At 52.7% G+C, this 17630-nt stretch overlaps 10 protein-coding genes across 10 annotated transcripts; all 10 read left to right on the forward strand.

The window, feature by feature from the left end:
- Positions 1–315: 315 nt before the first annotated feature.
- Positions 316–2070, forward strand: APUU_20118S (uncharacterized protein; the record flags this gene model as incomplete). The annotated part of the gene is made up of 1 exon (XM_041698724.1): positions 316–2070. One exon carries the CDS (start codon positions 316–318, stop codon positions 2068–2070), a length of 1755 nt encoding a protein of 584 aa, XP_041551880.1.
- A 606-nt stretch (positions 2071–2676) lies between these two features.
- MT1 (sphingolipid C9-methyltransferase 1) lies at positions 2677–4361 on the forward strand (the record flags this gene model as incomplete). Its single annotated transcript, XM_041698725.1, has 4 exons — positions 2677–2793; positions 2853–3976; positions 4023–4131; positions 4179–4361. The coding sequence occupies 4 exons, from the start codon at positions 2677–2679 to the stop codon at positions 4359–4361; spliced, it is 1533 nt and encodes a 510-aa protein (XP_041551881.1).
- Positions 4362–5783: 1422 nt separating this feature from the next.
- Positions 5784–6497, forward strand: APUU_20120S (uncharacterized protein; the record flags this gene model as incomplete). The annotated part of the gene is made up of 1 exon (XM_041698726.1): positions 5784–6497. The coding sequence occupies one exon, from the start codon at positions 5784–5786 to the stop codon at positions 6495–6497; it is 714 nt and encodes a 237-aa protein (XP_041551882.1).
- A 343-nt stretch (positions 6498–6840) lies between these two features.
- Positions 6841–7408, forward strand: APUU_20121S (uncharacterized protein; the record flags this gene model as incomplete). The annotated part of the gene is made up of 3 exons (XM_041698727.1): positions 6841–6980; positions 7031–7152; positions 7197–7408. 3 exons carry the CDS (start codon positions 6841–6843, stop codon positions 7406–7408), a joined length of 474 nt encoding a protein of 157 aa, XP_041551883.1.
- Positions 7409–7889: 481 nt separating this feature from the next.
- On the forward strand, positions 7890–8573 carry APUU_20122S (GNAT family N-acetyltransferase; the record flags this gene model as incomplete). Its single annotated transcript, XM_041698728.1, has 1 exon — positions 7890–8573. The coding sequence occupies one exon, from the start codon at positions 7890–7892 to the stop codon at positions 8571–8573; it is 684 nt and encodes a 227-aa protein (XP_041551884.1).
- Positions 8574–8800: 227 nt separating this feature from the next.
- On the forward strand, positions 8801–10233 carry APUU_20123S (M20 family metallo-hydrolase; the record flags this gene model as incomplete). The annotated part of the gene is made up of 3 exons (XM_041698729.1): positions 8801–8922; positions 8976–9234; positions 9286–10233. 3 exons carry the CDS (start codon positions 8801–8803, stop codon positions 10231–10233), a joined length of 1329 nt encoding a protein of 442 aa, XP_041551885.1.
- Positions 10234–10400: 167 nt separating this feature from the next.
- On the forward strand, positions 10401–12818 carry APUU_20124S (glycoside hydrolase family 31 protein; the record flags this gene model as incomplete). Its single annotated transcript, XM_041698731.1, has 1 exon — positions 10401–12818. The coding sequence occupies one exon, from the start codon at positions 10401–10403 to the stop codon at positions 12816–12818; it is 2418 nt and encodes an 805-aa protein (XP_041551886.1).
- Positions 12819–13363: 545 nt separating this feature from the next.
- On the forward strand, positions 13364–14512 carry APUU_20125S (uncharacterized protein; the record flags this gene model as incomplete). The annotated part of the gene is made up of 1 exon (XM_041698732.1): positions 13364–14512. The coding sequence occupies one exon, from the start codon at positions 13364–13366 to the stop codon at positions 14510–14512; it is 1149 nt and encodes a 382-aa protein (XP_041551887.1).
- Positions 14513–14964: 452 nt separating this feature from the next.
- APUU_20126S (DsbA family oxidoreductase) lies at positions 14965–15731 on the forward strand (the record flags this gene model as incomplete). Its single annotated transcript, XM_041698733.1, has 3 exons — positions 14965–15012; positions 15058–15202; positions 15256–15731. The coding sequence occupies 3 exons, from the start codon at positions 14965–14967 to the stop codon at positions 15729–15731; spliced, it is 669 nt and encodes a 222-aa protein (XP_041551888.1).
- Positions 15732–16095: 364 nt separating this feature from the next.
- Positions 16096–17536, forward strand: APUU_20127S (uncharacterized protein; the record flags this gene model as incomplete). The annotated part of the gene is made up of 3 exons (XM_041698734.1): positions 16096–16352; positions 16397–16941; positions 16998–17536. The coding sequence occupies 3 exons, from the start codon at positions 16096–16098 to the stop codon at positions 17534–17536; spliced, it is 1341 nt and encodes a 446-aa protein (XP_041551889.1).
- Positions 17537–17630: the final 94 nt, after the last annotated feature.

The raw sequence follows: 17630 nt of genomic DNA on the forward strand, positions 1-17630 counted from the left end.
TACCCAGATGGCCGAGCATGCATGGTAGCCTTTATGAATGTTTTATGTAAGATCGAAGCAAACACCAATAACACTCTGCAAGCAGGTCTTTGCACAGGTTAACGTCCAGTAAGTGCCTCCACATAGGGCGCGCGAGGGAGGGGACGTCGGGATGGCCTTCCGCTTCTACATATTAGCTTCAGAAGACCATGGTTCGTATCCAACAAGTGTGTTCGGGAATATGCGTAATGGACATATTCTATTATCTCCGTTGAAAGGTGTATCAATACGAGCTATCTAGCCAGGTTATATAGACACCTGTGATCATCCGGGACCATGGCCCTCAGAAACCGACGGCCCCAACTGTACAATACACGCAAACGACCCCAAGAATACGAGATGGACCACCTTACCGAAGGTTTTCTCATACAAACGACCACTGGCAAGCTCCAAGGCGTACTTGAGGAAGACACCATTGCCTTCCACAAAGTTCCTTACGCCCAACCCCCCGTCGGACCACTCCGCTTCAGGGCACCACGCCCAACAACCTGGACAAATATACGATATGCTGCAAAGGCCGGCCCCGGGTCCTACCAACTGAGCTCCTCAAACAAGGAAGCGCTGCAGGAGCTCGTGCAGCAATTGGGCCCACGGGTGCCAGGGGAGTATCCCCTACCACCGGGCTTTGCACAATCCTACGACCATCCCGAGTCCAGTGAGGATTGCCTCTATCTCGAGATTTGGCTGCCCAAGGGCAAGCGTGAGAATCTTTCTACGTTTGTATACTACCATGGTGGGGCGAACATGATAAGCTCCGGAGGCATGCACCTGGAGCGTCCGACCAAGCTGTGCGCCCAGCACAATATCATTGTAGTCCGGCCATCGTACCGCCTGGGCGCCTTGGGCTGGGTACACTTTGGTTTGTTTAGTGATGAGTTTCCGGAAGCAGTCAATCTGGGTGTGCAGGATCAGATTGCTGCATTGAGGTGGATTCATGACAATATCCGCTGTTTCGGCGGCGACCCTGGCCACATCACAGTCGGGGGCGAATCCTGCGGTGCAACGGCCGTATCACATCTTCTAACTTATCCTCCTACCCAGCCGATCATTCGTCGAGCCATCATGCAGTCTCTAAGCCCCTACAACAACTGGTGCACCCAGGACAAGCCAGAAGCCACCACCGTTGCAAAGATGTACATGGATCTTCTTAAGATCGACGACCCAGCAGCGCTCCATGCTATTCATCCTCTAAAGCTTATTGCCGCCCATCAGGTCCTCGTGCGCCTTTTCCCACCCGACCACGCCATGGCTTGGAGACCACTCGGCGCTGTGGTGGACGGCAACTTCGTTCCCGAGCATCCCTCACACTACCTATCCACGAAGCCCTATCCCCGGCCCGACTTCGAGCTTATGCTCGGCACCGCAAAGGATGAGTGGACACTTTACCGAGGCCAAACAAAGACGGCCCGCCGTGGAACTGAAGCCGATGTAATCACAGCTATATCGCGGGTTTTCGGACATGATTCCAAGTACGTGTTCGAAAGATTCCAGAAGCTCTATCCAGGCAGGTCGCCTGGTCATCTATATTGCGATATCATGGGAACAGTCATGTTCCAGTTCCCGACTATCGCAGTCGCGCGCAATATGGCCGAAACTGGCACGCCTGTATACTTCTTCCAGTTTTCGTATGATTCGCCTGGTCTTGATGGTACACTCAGGGCCCTTCATACAGGCGATATGTTGTTCCAATGGGGGAATTGCAGCCAGGCGGGAATCAACAGTTGGGTGGCTTGGCGAGGACTTAAGCCAGGAGACGTGGAGCCTACAGCGAAGGTGATCGGCGAGTTGTATGCAAAATTCATCAGATTTGGAGATCCGGGTCGTCCATGGACTAGCTTTGACGGGGAGAATAATGCGGTGTTGTGGTTTGGGAAAGAAGTTGAAACAAGGCAGGATATATTTACAGGGAAGTGGGAGATATTCAACGATGTCGGTATCTATGACGTGCAGGGACTAGGCGAAAGACTAACTCGAAGTCTGTTCGACGCACTATCGAAAATAAATATTGCTGATGTTCGGCCTGAGTCTTGATATAAATCGAGTCACAGGAGTTTGGCATCTGGCGTCGGCTGGATTAGGGCTTCCCGGTTGAAAATATATATCGGAGCAAAATATGAATTCATTCGTCTAGTAAACTTGATGATATATATACACCTCACTAAATCATTAAACATCACTAGCCTTTCGGATTAATGTCTATTAAAAGCGATAACTGGAAATGCTGGTCAATATCCAAAATATCCGCGGCAACCGGAACCTTGTTTTCTGCCTCAGGCTTATGTTGACACCGCGTCATCGCGGCTCGGACAAACATCGCCCCGAGCCCAGCTTGTTGTGTTGTTCCTGAGGCATCCGGTTTAGGCTTATATTTGTGGTGGAAACTGGATGCACCCAATTCACATGCACTGGCGATCCTGATCCCAACATGAGTCTCACGAGTCTCACGAGTCTGCCCGAGATGCAAGGTGCAAGATGCAGCAGAGGCGCGGAGGCCGCGGAGTGGGCAGGGCGGGCACGTGCACGGCGATCAGCGGTCAACGAGTGTCCAGATCTCGAATTCCCCTCGACTCCCCTCTCCCTTTCCTCGAGCTTCCTGTCCCATCATCCAATTGCACTCCGCAACGGCATCAATTGACAATGGGCACCGATTCTAAGGGTGCCGAGCTTGCGGGCGACATATCCTTCATCGAGACTCCGCCTGCTCAGCCCGCTCAATTCGAGACCGGCCAGGACTGCGGAATTGCCCCGACCAAGGTCCGTCTCTTGGCTTTTTGTTTTGCTATCTGGCTTCAACATTGCTAAATTCTTCACAGGCTGCAGCTATCAACAACCCGCCATTGGCTGCTGATGGCCCTGGAAACGAGAGCTTCTCCAACCTCGTCCTAGGTGCTGTCCTCACCGGTGTCCCTGCCTTCCTCACCTACCTGTTCGGCGGTGGATTGAAGACCTTTGTGTTTTTCGCCCTCCTCTCTGTCCTTCCCCTGTTGGTCGCCTTTTGGACCTACGTTTCCACCTACAGCCCCCGCACCAACGAGAAAGTTAAGCTCCCTGGCCGACCTGTCGAACACTACATCACCTTCAAGCGTGAAGAGGACAAGGCGAAATGGCACGGACGGAACAAGGTCCCCCTGCAGACCTTCGCTGAGATGTACCTCGACGGACTGGTTGACTTCAAGGGCGATGTCCTCGAAGTTCTTGAGTACCGCCACGACTGGGCAAGCTTCGCTTTCACCTGGCAGCTATTCAAGTTCATCGTCGGCACCTTCTTTGTTGATGTGCTGTTCCACACCAAGGCCCAGGATGAGGAGCAGATCCGCCCCAACTACGACAGCGGCAACGACCACTACGCCTGGTTCCTCGGCCCTCGCATGATCTACACCTCGGGCATCATCTCGGATGTCGAGAAGGAGGAAACTCTCGAGGAGATGCAGGATAACAAGATGGCAGTGGTGTGTGAGAAGATCGGACTCAAGGAAGGCGAGACCATGCTTGACATTGGCTGCGGCTGGGGAACCCTTGCCAAGTTTGCCAGTGTCAACTACGGTGCCAAGGTCACCGGAGTCACCATCGCTGAGAACCAGACCGCCTGGGCTCGCGACGGTCTCCTGAAGGCTGGCGTTTCTGAAGACCAGAGCCGTATTCTCTGCATGGACTACCGTGATATCCCCAACACCAAGTTCGACAAGATCACTCAGCTCGAGATGGGTGAGCACGTTGGTATTCGCAAGCTTACTGGGTTCTTCCGTCAGTGCTACGACATGCTTAACGACGATGGATCCATGTACGTTCAGCTCTCTGGTCTGAGACAGGCCTGGCAATACGAGGATTTCATCTGGGGTCTGTACTTGAACAAGTACATCTTCCGTGGCGCCGACGCCTCTACCCCTCTCTGGTATTACGTCAAGTGCTTGGAAGCAGCCGGATTCGAAATCAAGGGGTGAGTACCTGTTATTGTAAAATGAATGAACGCTGACATTGGCCAGAATTGATACCGTCGGTGTCCACTACTCCGGAACTCTGTGGAGATGGTACCGCAACTGGGTTGGCAATGTCGAAGCCATCAAGGCCAAGTACGGCCCAAGATGGTACAGGGTAAGCGGTCGTCGTCTTTTATGGTGTAACCAAGCTAATTTTGATAGATCTGGGAACTCTTCCTCGCCTGGTCCGTCATCGCCTCCCGCCAGGGCTCTGCCACCTGCTACCAGATGGTTGTTGTCAAGAACCTGAACTCGACGCACCGCATCAACGGGGTTCCCTCTCAGTACGGCCTCACCGGTGCCCTCGAGGCCAGCAGGAAGGCGGGCAAGTCTCGCCTGCCTTAGATGGTTTATTGCTACGAATTGCCTGCGACGCGCCACCTCGGCGTTGAACCAAGCTGCACGAAGCATGAGTGGATGAGTTATTGTAACATACAGTAAACGATACGACACGAACACGGAGTTAGAATGAGAGATGATTTATTCTCAGTATGATGTGGGCGGGAGAAGGGGATCCAGACAGAGATGGCTGTATGAGGTCAGCGTGACAGTTTGCTATAGGAGATAGCAGTCATCTATTATATTATTTAGTATGGTTAGCTTAGACAAAATAAACACCCATCAATTGCATTACCAACACCAAAACGACAGCATCATACGCTCCACCTGTTCGATCCCGCCGGGAGAGCTCCGTATATTCTCTCAGTGTTGTTCAGGTTTTGAAAGAGATCTCCCAATTGAGCCTCGATGGTGTCTTTCCACTATGTAGGTGTGTCGGAGGGGGCGCTTGCATTCAACCCTTGGAGAGGGCTAAACTGACTAATACTCTGGTTGGCATAGCTAGTTAGCACTCTGCGACCTGCACGGTGCCAATCCATGTTTCCTCAAGGTTGCTTTGTTTTGATGGGAGGCAACTGCCGCCGGCGTCGATCTTCATTGAGCCTGAGCTTTCGGCCTCTGACCAATTCTCGTTCAAATCGACATAGACACCCTAGGCAATTTGCATGATGAGCAATGTATACTGCCCATTCTGTGGTGTCATCCTGCTATCCGATCCCTTTAGCAATATTGACGATCCACCTTCACTCACTGCTGTGCGGCCATGGTACGCCGAAGTACGAGGTGTTTACTCGGCCGGCACCACTCCTGACTGTGTGTCCGTATCGGGAGTGGACATAATGCGCACTCTCGCAATGTTACGTTCTGTTCAGAAACTTATTATAGCCCTAATACCTGGACGTTTGATGCTAATGGCCGAAATGGAGCCTTCCTTCGGCACCAGTTCCAGAGCGATTATCGCGCTGGAGAGGAAATCACGGCTCTTTCATGGATTCTGAACGAATCCACCGAGTGCGTCCGAGCAGCGGTTTCTCCTACAAATGAGAAAGACAATGACAATGACAATGGTACTCATGGGCTGTTATTTATACTAGAGCTACATCCCCCCTTTGACTAGGTCATGAAAATATACTTTGACGGGCATCCCCAGCAAGATGAATACAACGGAACCATTACCACCGCATCCGCCTATTTCCAGGGTCCAGTAATCATCGACCGCAGCCAATGCTAAAGTTTGCATCGCTTAAACTTATAGACCGGTTACGTGGTGTTGGTCATGAGGTATCATGCCATACTAAATTACGTAGTGGTGAGCCACAATGTATATTCTGCTTAAAACCTTGTATAAAAATCTATTTCCAGGTACCTAACTCTCTCTGCATCTCCCACCACCCTGACTCACAAGTATCCTAAGCCATCTTATTAAAGATGCCTCTCAAGCTAAAGATCCGCAATATATCCAGACCAATCTGTCAGCTTCTTGAAAACGCACTTGAGCAAGCAGGGAAACGTGAGGCAGCACAGAGATTCCGCCAGATCCAACACGAACGCTTCGGGCTCTCCAACAGCGAGTGGGAGAGTCTTCGGTCCTACTTCATATACGATGAGTTCATATGGATTTCAAGACAACGCGGGAAGTCTCTCCGGTACATGATGGACGATATTGTGCCAGCGTCAGAGGGGCCTTGCCGCGGCCGGCCACCCGAAGACTATGAGTTCCTGTGTGCCAATTTCAATGAAAATAGGGAAGAGCGCCGGAAGGCAATCAAGGCATTTAAGTCAGCAAGAGAACGGATTAAGAAGTCACCTCTCTATCGCGCGATGAAGTCCCAGCAACGGTGCAAGGATTGGCACATGTCAGATTGGCTGGTGTCGCGCTGCAAAGAATCCGGTGGATGCTGTGCGCGAGAATGTGGCTGTTGTAAGAAGAAAGCTTACCAGAAAAAGGACTGCAAGGGCCATTATACGCCTGCCTGTAACTGCTGCCAGAAAGACAAAGGCTTGCTTTTACCTATTGATCTTGAAGGTTACCGGGAAGAGTTATATTTTAATGTTGACCCTGCGGACTCGGATGTTTTCAGCCGCAGGATGATGGATGCTTATGTTTGGGGGCTATTAGAAAAGAATGAAATTGCCCCTTAAGGGTGAAACCCTGATCTAGTGGTATACTGATATAATAGAGTATTATGGCGCCGAGTTACGTAGTAGGACTTGGAAGGAAAGGCACCTTCTGAACAGGGCTTAGTTAACCTATCAGTATTGCAGTTAACTATTATACGCCTTATTGGCAAGTACAATCCATATCCATATCCATTCTGAAGTGGTTAGGAAGGTACGACCATGTTCCATGTTAGAGGAAGGTCCCTCCCTGCTTTATAGTAGAAGAAGGTCCCTCCCCGTGTTCAATTTCGATCATTTTCTAATTGAATCTCATTTTCGAATTACGATTGAATCTAAACAGAAAATACGAACACAAGGCGATCAAATGTCTAGTCCCGCAGTGACAACCGGCGTTCACGCCGGACTCGATCACAACTCAACAGTTGTGGTAACGGTTGTCAGTTTGTTAATTTGCGGGTTGGTTTATGCCCCCTGCAAGCCTCTATCAACTTATCTCGACGCCAGGTACGTTTATCGCCGAAGTTTATTACTTCATCCATCTAACGCGAGGACAGCAGAAACGCAATAATTGAAATCGATGAGGGAGGCGTGAAATGGAAGGGCAACCAGGCCCAAACGCGGAAATACCTTAATCTCCGCAAAGACGCAGATTATAAGAATACTACCTATACATCAAGTGCCTTTTTCTATAACAGCCGGGCTAACTCATTGGTGTCTTAGTGCATGAGGCTGACCACCTTGCAAGTCAAGGCAAAGACATATCGGGTTCTAAAAAGCCAAAGCCAAAGACATGGCTCCAATGGCTCCAAGGCATGCAATGGGGATCGAAAGACCCCAACCCCCTTCTCCCAACAACCACCTCGCCTACCGGCTCTACCACCTCTACCTCCGCCGCACTTGCAAGGGAAAATCCCCTCGGCCATGGACGGTAGTCTCGCGCCAGGGATCGAGGTTTTGTGCCGTTTGCAGCAGACCGGGATGTTATTGGTGGTTAAACCGCCCGTCGGCATGTCGAGACAGATTGTATTATGTTACTTTTGTTTACTGTATAAACTTAGAGTATTAGTCAATCTCCAGCTTTATTGGTTTAGCTTCATCAATGACCGAAGTCTTTATCTTGTGTCCACAGCCCCAGGCCGCCACCGGTATCGCGGTCTTCTCGATGATGCCTAACATATCAAAGTTGTTACCTTCTTGATCTCGGTCTGCGGACAGTAATCCCCAAGTTTAGTGGCTATGCTAGACATGTACTTGGTATGCTGCATTATTTATGCTTATACAGTGGAACAATATTTGCCCGTGGCATCCAATGACGTATGTCAACAGGCAGGCAGCAGTTCCCTTTCTTTTCTGCGACCATGGTCTGATCTCACCTACAGAGTACACTGTAAACAAGGAATTTCTTCAAATACAATGGAGTTCACACTGACGCCCGTCCTCCCCTCGGACGCCCCGGCAATAACCGACGTGTTCTTCACCTCATTCACAAACGCACTCAGCCAGCGCATGTCCCCCGACACCGAGGACGTGCGCGCCTTCGAGAACGCCTTTTTCAAACACGCCGCTGAAGAGGCGCAGTCAAGCAAGGGGTCGGATTTCATCAAGGTGGTGGCCAGCGAGCCCGGACAGGAGGGGCAGGATCCGGTGATTGCGGGGTTCGCGCTGTGGAAGTACTACGAGGGCGAGAAGGACCCGCACGAGGGAGAGAAGATCGAGTGGCCGCCTAGTAGCGACAGTGCGCTGTGCGAGTCATTCTTCACTGGTGTAGACCAGGAGCGGAGGATGGCAATTGGGGACCAGCCGCATTATTGTGCGTTCTCCTACTTTCTTCCCTATGGTGAAGCTGACATGACAGACCTGAGTATTCTGGGGGTGGACCCGAAGTTCGGGCGCCAGGGACTCGGCGGGAGGCTGTTGAAATGGGGCCTGGACCGTGCGGATCAGGAACAGCTTATTACGTTCATTTCGTCTTCTCCGGCGGGGCGGGGATTGTATGAGAAGCATGGAACTAGAGCTGTGCGCAGTTACGAGGTTATCCCGGGGTATTTCGAGACGTCGATGGTGCGGTCTGTTGGTGGAGTGCGGAGATGTAAATAGACAATTTGATCTGACATGTTAGAATGCGGGGTTATACAGGATAGTAAGAAAACAGATCGCCTGACACAAAGCGACATTGACAGTTCCGTGATTGTCCGCAATTAATCTCGTGCATACGCCCTCCCCCGCTCTCTCCAGCTTCCCCTCTTTCTTTCTTTCTCCAACAACCTGGAAGACCATGGGGATAACTTCACTGTCATCTTCACTCCCAACTGAATAACTACACCATGTTTGGCCGCGCAGCTCAGCGACGACTCTCGCTGCCTCTCAAATTCAAACCAGCTCCAGTGCGCTGGTATGCATCTGTACCGGCAGCCCAGGACCTGACCGTCCACGGTGAGCGGCTATGGTATGTCTCTTTCACTTTGTCGTCCATTACAAGTTCATAACTTACGATGCCAGGTTCTGCATAAACTACGTCGCCAAATACAGCGCGCCCTCCCCCGGCGGCGTAACCCGGCTGTGCGCCGACGAGAACGACAAGCTCGCCCGCGACTGGTTCCGGAAACAAGTCCTGCAGCTCGGAGCCGAGTACAGCGTCAACGCAACAGGGACGCAATTCGCCAAGTTCGCTGGCGAGGATGATACGATACCGCCTATTGCGATGGGGAGCCATCTCGACACCGTCGCTACGGGGGGTAGGTTTGATGGAGCGCTGGGGGTACGCAACCCTAACTGGTGTAATGTTAAAGACCAAACTGATAGGAGATAGGTTCTTTCCGGTATGGAGGTGATCCGCAGTTTCCGGGAGCAGGGAATCAAGACGCACGCGCCGCTGGTGCTGATAAACTGGACGAACGAGGAGGGCGCGCGGTTCTTCCCTCCCCTTGGATCGTCGAGCGTGTATGCAGGACAGTCGAGTGTCAATGAAGCGCACGCGTCCCTCTCGAACGATAACGTGGGCGTCACGATGGGCGGCGAGCTCGCCCGAATCGGGTACGTCGGCAATGGCCCGAATACGTTTGAGGAGTTCCCGCTCTCCGCGCACTTCGAAGTGCACGTCGAGCAGGCGACGGACCTAGAGAAAGCTGGGAAGCCTGTTGGTTGGGTTGAGGGGTGGAACGGGATAAGCTATCATGAAGTCGTGTTCACGGGCGAGGACGGGCACGCGAATACGTATCCCATGCATGGGCGGCGCGACGCCTTAACTGGTGCTGCGAAGCTGATTATCCAGCTAGAGACACTGGCGTACGCGAGGAATGGATACACCACTGTAGTCAGTATTGAGAGCGGGCCTCGCGGGACCGCCAATATCCAGTCGAAGACGAAGCTGGTGTTCTGTCTCATGCACAAGGAGGCAGAGGGGCTGGAGAACATGAGCGCTGATATCGCGCGGTCGATTCAAGGCGTTGCTGCGATGCATGGGCTGGACTATAGTCTAAACCGACTGATTCACCTTCCACCGGGCGATTTCTGGCCCGAGGCTATTGACAGTGTTCGCCAGGCCTGCGGTGACAAGGGCATTGGGTCTCGTACTGGGACGGGGCATGACTCCACTATGACCAGCCTGAAGTGCCCAACAGGAATGATCTTTGTGCGAAGCAGGGGTGGGATCAGCCACAGTGCGAAGGAATGGAGCAACGAGCAGGACTGCGCAGAGGGGGCGCTGGCATTGGGCAGGGCAGTCCTGAATTTTGATGCGCATTTGAAGCAGCCGTAGTATAGTTTTTAGCAAATGATTTTAATCACCTCTGTCCAGTTTATAAATATGACTTTAAACATCTAACCAATAAGAAAGTCTGTCGTGATGCGCTGGCGTAATCTGTAATGTGTGCTAATCTGTGCGGGGTTCCATCTCGCTGTGACTTCATATCTCACCACCTGAAAATGAGCGAACACGTATTCGAGACTCACCCAAAGGCCAGCCCCGAAGCTACCGTCCAGGGACGCAACTATCGCTTCACCCTTTTCAACGAACGCCTAATCCGGTTTGAATGGGCAGAAGATGGCCAGTTCGAGGACAGAGCATCGACATTCGCCATAAACCGCGAATTCCCAACCCCCAAATTCCGAGTCGTCGATGGCGACGAACTGCAAATAATAACCGATCATTTCCTCGTCAGCTACACCAAAGAAAAGTTCAGCCCTCAGAGCCTCGTCTTCCACTTCAACGGCAAGAGCATCAAGTACGGATCGCCATGGCGGTTCGGGACACCCACGGAGTTCAATCTCGGGGGCACGGCCAGAACATTAGACGGCGTCGATGGACGCTGTGATATGGGGCAGGGCGTTCTCTCGAAAGCAGGGTATGCAGTGATTGACGACTCAAAGAGTATGCTGTTCGACGACTCTGGCTTTGTGGCTCCCAGACGCCCTGGAGATCGGTTCGACTGTTACCTCTTCTGCTACGGCCGCGACTATAAAGACGCCATTAAAGCGTTGTATGCTGTTTCGGGGAAACAGCCTGCTATCCCGCGCTATGTCCTGGGGAACTGGTGGAGCCGGTACTACGCATACCACCAGGACGAGTACGTGGCGCTGATGGACAAGTTCCGAGCCCACGATATTCCACTCTCTGTTGCTGTTCTGGACATGGACTGGCATTATGTCTCTGACGAGCGCGTCCCTCATGCCGGCTGGACAGGGTATACCTGGGATAAGAACCTGTTCCCTGACCCAGTCAAATTCAGAGAGGAACTGCACGAGCGATATCTCCAGATAACACTAAACGACCACCCCCACGGTGGAATCCACGCCCACGAAGACGCATACGAGGAGATGGCACGGTTCCTAAACCACGACACCACCAACAAGAACCCCATTCTCTTCGACCCAGCCAGTCCAAGATTCATGCAAGCCTATTTCCACATCCTCCATCGCAGACTCGAGAACCAAGCCTGCGACTTCTGGTGGATCGACTGGCAACAGGGTCCATACTCCAAGATCCCAAACTTCGACCCGCTCTGGCTCCTCAATCACTTCCAGTATCTGGACAGCTCACGCGACGGACGCTCCCCTCTGATATTCTCGCGGTACGGCGGCCCAGGGAGCCATCGATACCCTATCGGCTTCTCCGGCGACACAGTCGTAACCTGGTCGTCTCTCGCCTTCCAGCCCGAATTCACAGCCACGGCATCGAATATCGGATACGGATGGTGGAGCCACGATATCGGCGGGCATATCCGCGGGATTCGCGACGACGAGTTGCTCGCGCGGTGGACGCAGCTAGGCGTTTTCTCACCGGTCATGAGACTGCATTCAACATCTTCACGGTGGATGTCGAAGGAACCTTGGCTGTATGGCGACGAGTGCGCAAGGGCAATGGCCCGCTTTCTACAGTTTAGACACCGCTTGGTGCCATATCTATACACGCAGAGTATCCTCGGGTCCAACACCGACGAACCCCTAATCCAGCCGATGTACTGGTCGTATCCGAAAAGGAACGAAGCCTACGAAGTCCCGAACCAATATTTCCTCGGTCGTGACCTGCTTGTTGCACCGATCGTCCAGCCGCGCGATAGACGCACCGGTCTTGCTTCCGTTAGGGCGTGGCTTCCCCCGCAAGGCCGGTTCGTGGATTTATTCTCCGGGACGGTTTACGATGGTGGGAGGGGGGTTACCTTCTACCGGTCTATCTCGCAGTATCCTGTTCTCGCACCCGAGGGGGCAATACTCGCCTTGGACGGTGAAGATATTCCACGGAACGGATGTCTGAACCCTGATGTGCTCGAGATTATAGTCGTCGTCGGGGAAGATGGCGAAACGACCTTGATTGAAACGGCAGAGGACAATTCCTTCAACGGAGGGTCCACCCCGCAGCGCAACCTAGAGCAAAGCAAGGTCCTGATCAAGTTCCAGCAGCAAAAAGGCGAGCTGGTGATCTCGGGCAGCGTGCAGCGGCGCTGCATCGTCCGCTTCCTAGGGCTAGACTCGATCCCAGCGGATTTTAACCTCGCGATTTCCGGCGCCGAAAACGGAGAGAAGGGCGATATCTCCATCTCGAAGTTCGGGAATTCGGTACCGTGTCTTTCAGTGGATATCCCGCAGATAAAGTCGGGCGTGGATATTGTGGTTAATCTTTGGCAGAATCCGCAGCTTGCGGTGCAGGATCATACCGCTGCTCTTGAGGAGTTGATTCGGGGGTACCAGATTGAATTTGGGATGAAGGATCGGCTGTGGAATGCGATTGAGGAGGGGAAGGGGCAGCCGTTGAAGATTGTTTCGTCGTTGCTGTCGTTGGGATATGATGATGCTGTTGTTGGGCCGCTGGTTGAACTTGTTTCGGCTGATAGTAGAGCTCCTTAGACTATTTCTTAGGAGGAGTAGTATTAGACTACTAGAACAGTGGAGTTGCGTATGGGCAATCACAAACAAACTATAACATGCTATACAAGGAATACTACGAACCACAAATTATCCACGAGTTTGGCCCCGTCCATGGCCCATACATCCTCCCCTAGAAGGCAAATTGGTTTAATGCGTGATTGAATGGCATGACCCTTATATGCAGTAAACCTGGGATTGATGGCCGGTATACTGTCGACTCCAGTTGTTCGGGCCGAATAGCCCTAGAACAGAGAAGATAAGGGCCCTGCTTGCCAGGATTTATTTCAGGACACGGCCCTTGGCATTCCTATTCTGGTAATGATGTTCTTTTTCTCGACAATCCATACTGCATGAATGCTTTCGCGCGCAGTTCGCCTGCTTGGCAGCTCGTATTCCCTCTTGGCTTCTTTCCACCAGGGGGCGCCATGAGGCTGATCGTGAACGAAGATCACAGCCTTTAAATGCGCCAAATCGCCAGTTTCGCAAATCCATGATGCGACAGATCTGCCCCCTCCCGCACCACAATGGCGCCCTCGAACGAGGTGCACGTCACAATCGATAACCCTGACACCCCGATCCCGGGCCAGGACATCACCGCGACAGCAACCCTCAACCTCACGAAGCCACTCTCCGTCTCTGAATTCACCGTCTCCATCTACGGCCGCGCATTCTCGCGCATCTACCGCCAATACGTACTCAGCAACTTCCGGTACAATTGGTGCGGGCAGGGCTTCTTCTTCAAGCGCTTCGTCGTCCTCATCCAGACCCCCACCACCCTGCCCCCGGGTACACACACATTCCCCTTTCGACTCCAACTCCCAGCGACAACCGAACAAGTCCGCGGAAACTGGCACATGTTCAACAAATGGAAGCCGCGCGACCCTTTCCCAGGCAAGGACACCACCCACCCACTGCCAGCGACATTAGTAGACATGGCCGCCAACGAAACCTGGGGCTCGACCGAGGGAAAAGTAGAGTACATCATCGAAGCAAAGGTGCAAAAGGGACCCGAGGCAGGCTTCCTCGACTCAATGCCCAAAGACGCCAGAACCTTCACCGTCGCATCCCTCCCCCGTCCAGACCTCCCTCAATCCCTCAACTCAGCCCAGATCCCCTGGCAGCAAGTCGTCCGCACAATCCAGACCCCGGCCGGCCCCGCAAATATCACCTGCCGCCTCCCGCAAGTCCTCATCCAAGGTGCAAAGGCCCCCATATACCTCAAATCCGACCGCCCGCTCGTTCTCACAGGTCTGAAGATAAAGCTGTACCTAGAGTATCTCGTGCGCGGGCGTAATCTGATCTGGCCGGAGAAACGCACGAGTGTGACTCCCAGCGCGCAGCTCGTCAGAGCCGAGAATGGGAGTCTGCCGCTCTCGGCGGAATATGTGCCTGTGCGGGTGCTGGAAATTTCGCGCGGTCTGCCGTTGGCGTTTGTGACGTTTAATCTGGCTTGTCTTGCGCACTGGCTGGAGATTAAGTATCGGGTTACTGAGCCGGGTGGGAAGGAGGAGACGAAGGCTGTTATGAAGGATATTTCGGTGCAGGTGCAGTCGTGGGTGGATGGTCGGGCTGGCGAGAATGGACAGGGGCAGGGGAAGCAGGTTGGTGGCAGCTTTGTAGGGCAGGTGCTTAATGAGGAGGAGTATCGCAAGTGGCAGGCTGAGAAGAAGTAGGTCGAAGTTGGTATGAGTAGTGTATATAGTATATAGATTGATGTCATGATATCCAGACAGCGTAGGAGCTGTCCTAGCTGCAGAGTACGTTACTTCTGCGATCTGCATTAGCTCGGATTATTAATGACGTTTTCCGATTCGCTTTTTGTTTTCTGTATGTATAATGGATATCAAGCACTGATATAGGGCTGTCGATCAGCCCTGGACCGTGCGGGATATACATCCATTGCAGACCAACCATAATAGAGATAATTGCCATTATTTTAGAGGATACAGGAATATTACCTTGAATACGGTAATAAAAATAATTACGAATTGTAGACCAACCTTGGAATGCCTCTGCCGATCGGGCGGAATTCCGCCAGCCTGCAGGCACCGAGATTCACTCACATATAAACCACCAGAAGGACAGAAAAATACCAAAAGTTATCTACCTTCAATATTGACGAACCATGGCCGTGATTCCAATTGAAATTATCTCCGATGCGATTTGTCCCTGGGTATGCCTCCCTGGTCTCGCGGCACAGAGATATTAATAAGGACAGTGCTTCATTGGCTACCGCAGCCTCCAGCGAACAATAGCGCTGTACAAGAAGACGTATCCCGGGGGCTCGAAAGACGAGTTTCAAATCGTGTGGAAGCCGTACTTTATCGACCAAGTTGAACCGGAGGAGAGCGTGCTCATCAACGGTATGTCTACACTATACATACCATACTTAGGTATACTTACCAATGCGCAACAGACCGCATGGCACGACGCATGACACCAGCCCAGATCAGCGCCGCACAGACGCGCCTGATCCGAGTCGGAAAGTCCGTTGGGATCGCGTTCCGATTCGGCGGGTATATTGGGTCCTCGAGGCTGGCGCATCGTGTTCTGCATCTAGCCCTGGAGCGGGGCGGGGGCGAGATGCAGTGCGCAGTCGCGGAGACACTATTCAAGTACCAGTTTGAGAGGGAGGAGGACGTAAGTGACGTCGAGATCGTGGTCCAGGCGGCAGTGGAGAGCAGTGGGCTGGACGAGTCGGATGTGCGAGCCTTCCTGGCTGGTGGGGGAGGGGTTGAAGAGACAGAGACTGAAGCAAGGGGAAACAGGGTGCAGGGGGTGCCGCATTTTGTGATTGGGGGGCAGCAGCACCTGGATGGGGCAGGGGAGATGGAGGAGTTTTTCCAGGCGTTTGTGGCGGCGAGGGCGGGAATGGGAAAGACAGCTGCATAGTGCATGTTCACTGTCCATTGTCAAATTGTTAGTGGAGATCGGGCCGATCCGATGCCTGACTGGCATGACTGCTTGATCCCCCCACTGGATAATTAAATAAATGCCTTTATGTAATGGGCCTGAGCCCGCCAATGAGACCAAGACAGCGTGCCTCCTGCATCAGCCAATATGCATCAATTTTGTCTGCAAGCGCGATTGACGAACCAGTGCTTATTAAATGCCCCGCCATGTCACGGCCCATGCCACGCCCCTCTGACACGTCCCTCTGCTGCATCCCTCCTTAAGGTGGCCGTTTCCTGGTGGGCTGGCTGCACTGGGTTGTTCCCTGTTGCAGATACCTCACGGTCCTCAAAATACTGCAGCCATGGATGATAGAGATTCGATTTCGTGCTCTTACACTAATTCCTCGTCGGCGAGTCACACTCGCTCGATTAGTGTGACGTCGTCAACTGTGACCGTCCCATTTGTTCCTGATAGAATCATCGAACCCCTGGACTACTATTCCAAGCAGAAATTCCACCCGGTCCATCTGATGGACACGTTCCAAGGTGCCCGGTACATGGTCATCCGCAAGCTGGGATACGGCTCATTCTCAACGGTCTGGTTGGCCAGAGATAGCAAGTATGTATAAAATCACGCACGACAACGCGAGACTAACCAGCCAGACTCGACCGCTACGTCGCACTAAAGATTGGACATGCCGAGTCCGAACCATCCGCTGAAACTGGTATATACGACAGACTAGCGAAGCCGGGCCTCATCTCACACCCCGGCTGCAACCATTACCTGCCCCTGTTGGACCATTTCCGAGTCACCGGCCCCAATGGCACTCACCAGGCATTGGTCTACGAACCAATGGGAGCAAGCGTCCATGAAGTGAAGGATGCTCTTTTCCCAGATGCCCCGTTTCCGCTCTGGACAGCCAAGTCTATACTATGGCAGACTTTGCTTGGCCTGGACTTTATGTTGGCCAATGATGTCGTGCATGGAGATGTGCAGCCGCGCAATCTCCTTTTCACACTGGATGACTTGGCCCATCTGCCTCTATCTGAGATGTCCCAGGACAAGGAGATCCCAGTGACTCGGGTCTTCGATACGAATCTTGGTGGTGGCATTACAGGGCCAGAATACCTCGTCGCCGCTGATTCGTTGATGAAATACATTGACATCTCCCAGTCGTTTACAATCAAGATATCCGACCTCGGCGGATGTACGTCCCCTCAATCTCTATTTATAAAAATACACACAACTGACGGGAGTTGATAGCCTTCCTAACATCAAACCCCCCCAAAACCCCCTCCCCACCCCTCCACCTGCGCGGCCCCGAAACCCTCTTCCAAGGCCTCGTCTCCTCAAAACAAGACATGTGGAGCTTCGGGTGCCTAATCTTCGAGTTCCTCACGGGCATCGGCCTCTTCGATCTAACCGACTACCCGGTCTCCGAGATCACAGACGACATGCACTTCATTGACATGTACAACATCCTCGGGGTCCCAGCGGACACAAACCTCAGAGATACACACTGGCCTAGTTGGCGCGAGTTCTTCGGGCCAAACGGCGAGCGGATAAACCACTACAACCGGAAACGGGATCGGGATTCTGATAGCGAGGGGCGGCGGACGGCGCATACGTTGGAGGGGTTAATAACGCAATCTTTGGGAGGGCGGGTTTCGGGTGAAGACCTGGATATCACGATAGATTTGCTGCGAGGGCTGTTGGAGTTTGACCCCCGGAAAAGGTTTACGACGAGGGATGTGTTGGCGCATAGATGGTTTGAGGAGTTGAGGGCGGGTGTTCGTCTTTAGCCTGATATTCATATTCTTGTATTCAGATGATTGTATTCAATAGTATTTCTCTATCTATTTGGCCTTGATGTTCAGTGGTATAGCCATCGGACTT

Source organism: Aspergillus puulaauensis, chromosome 2, assembly GCF_016861865.1.
Source record: "Aspergillus puulaauensis MK2 DNA, chromosome 2, nearly complete sequence".
Lineage (NCBI taxonomy): Eukaryota > Fungi > Ascomycota > Eurotiomycetes > Eurotiales > Aspergillaceae > Aspergillus > Aspergillus puulaauensis.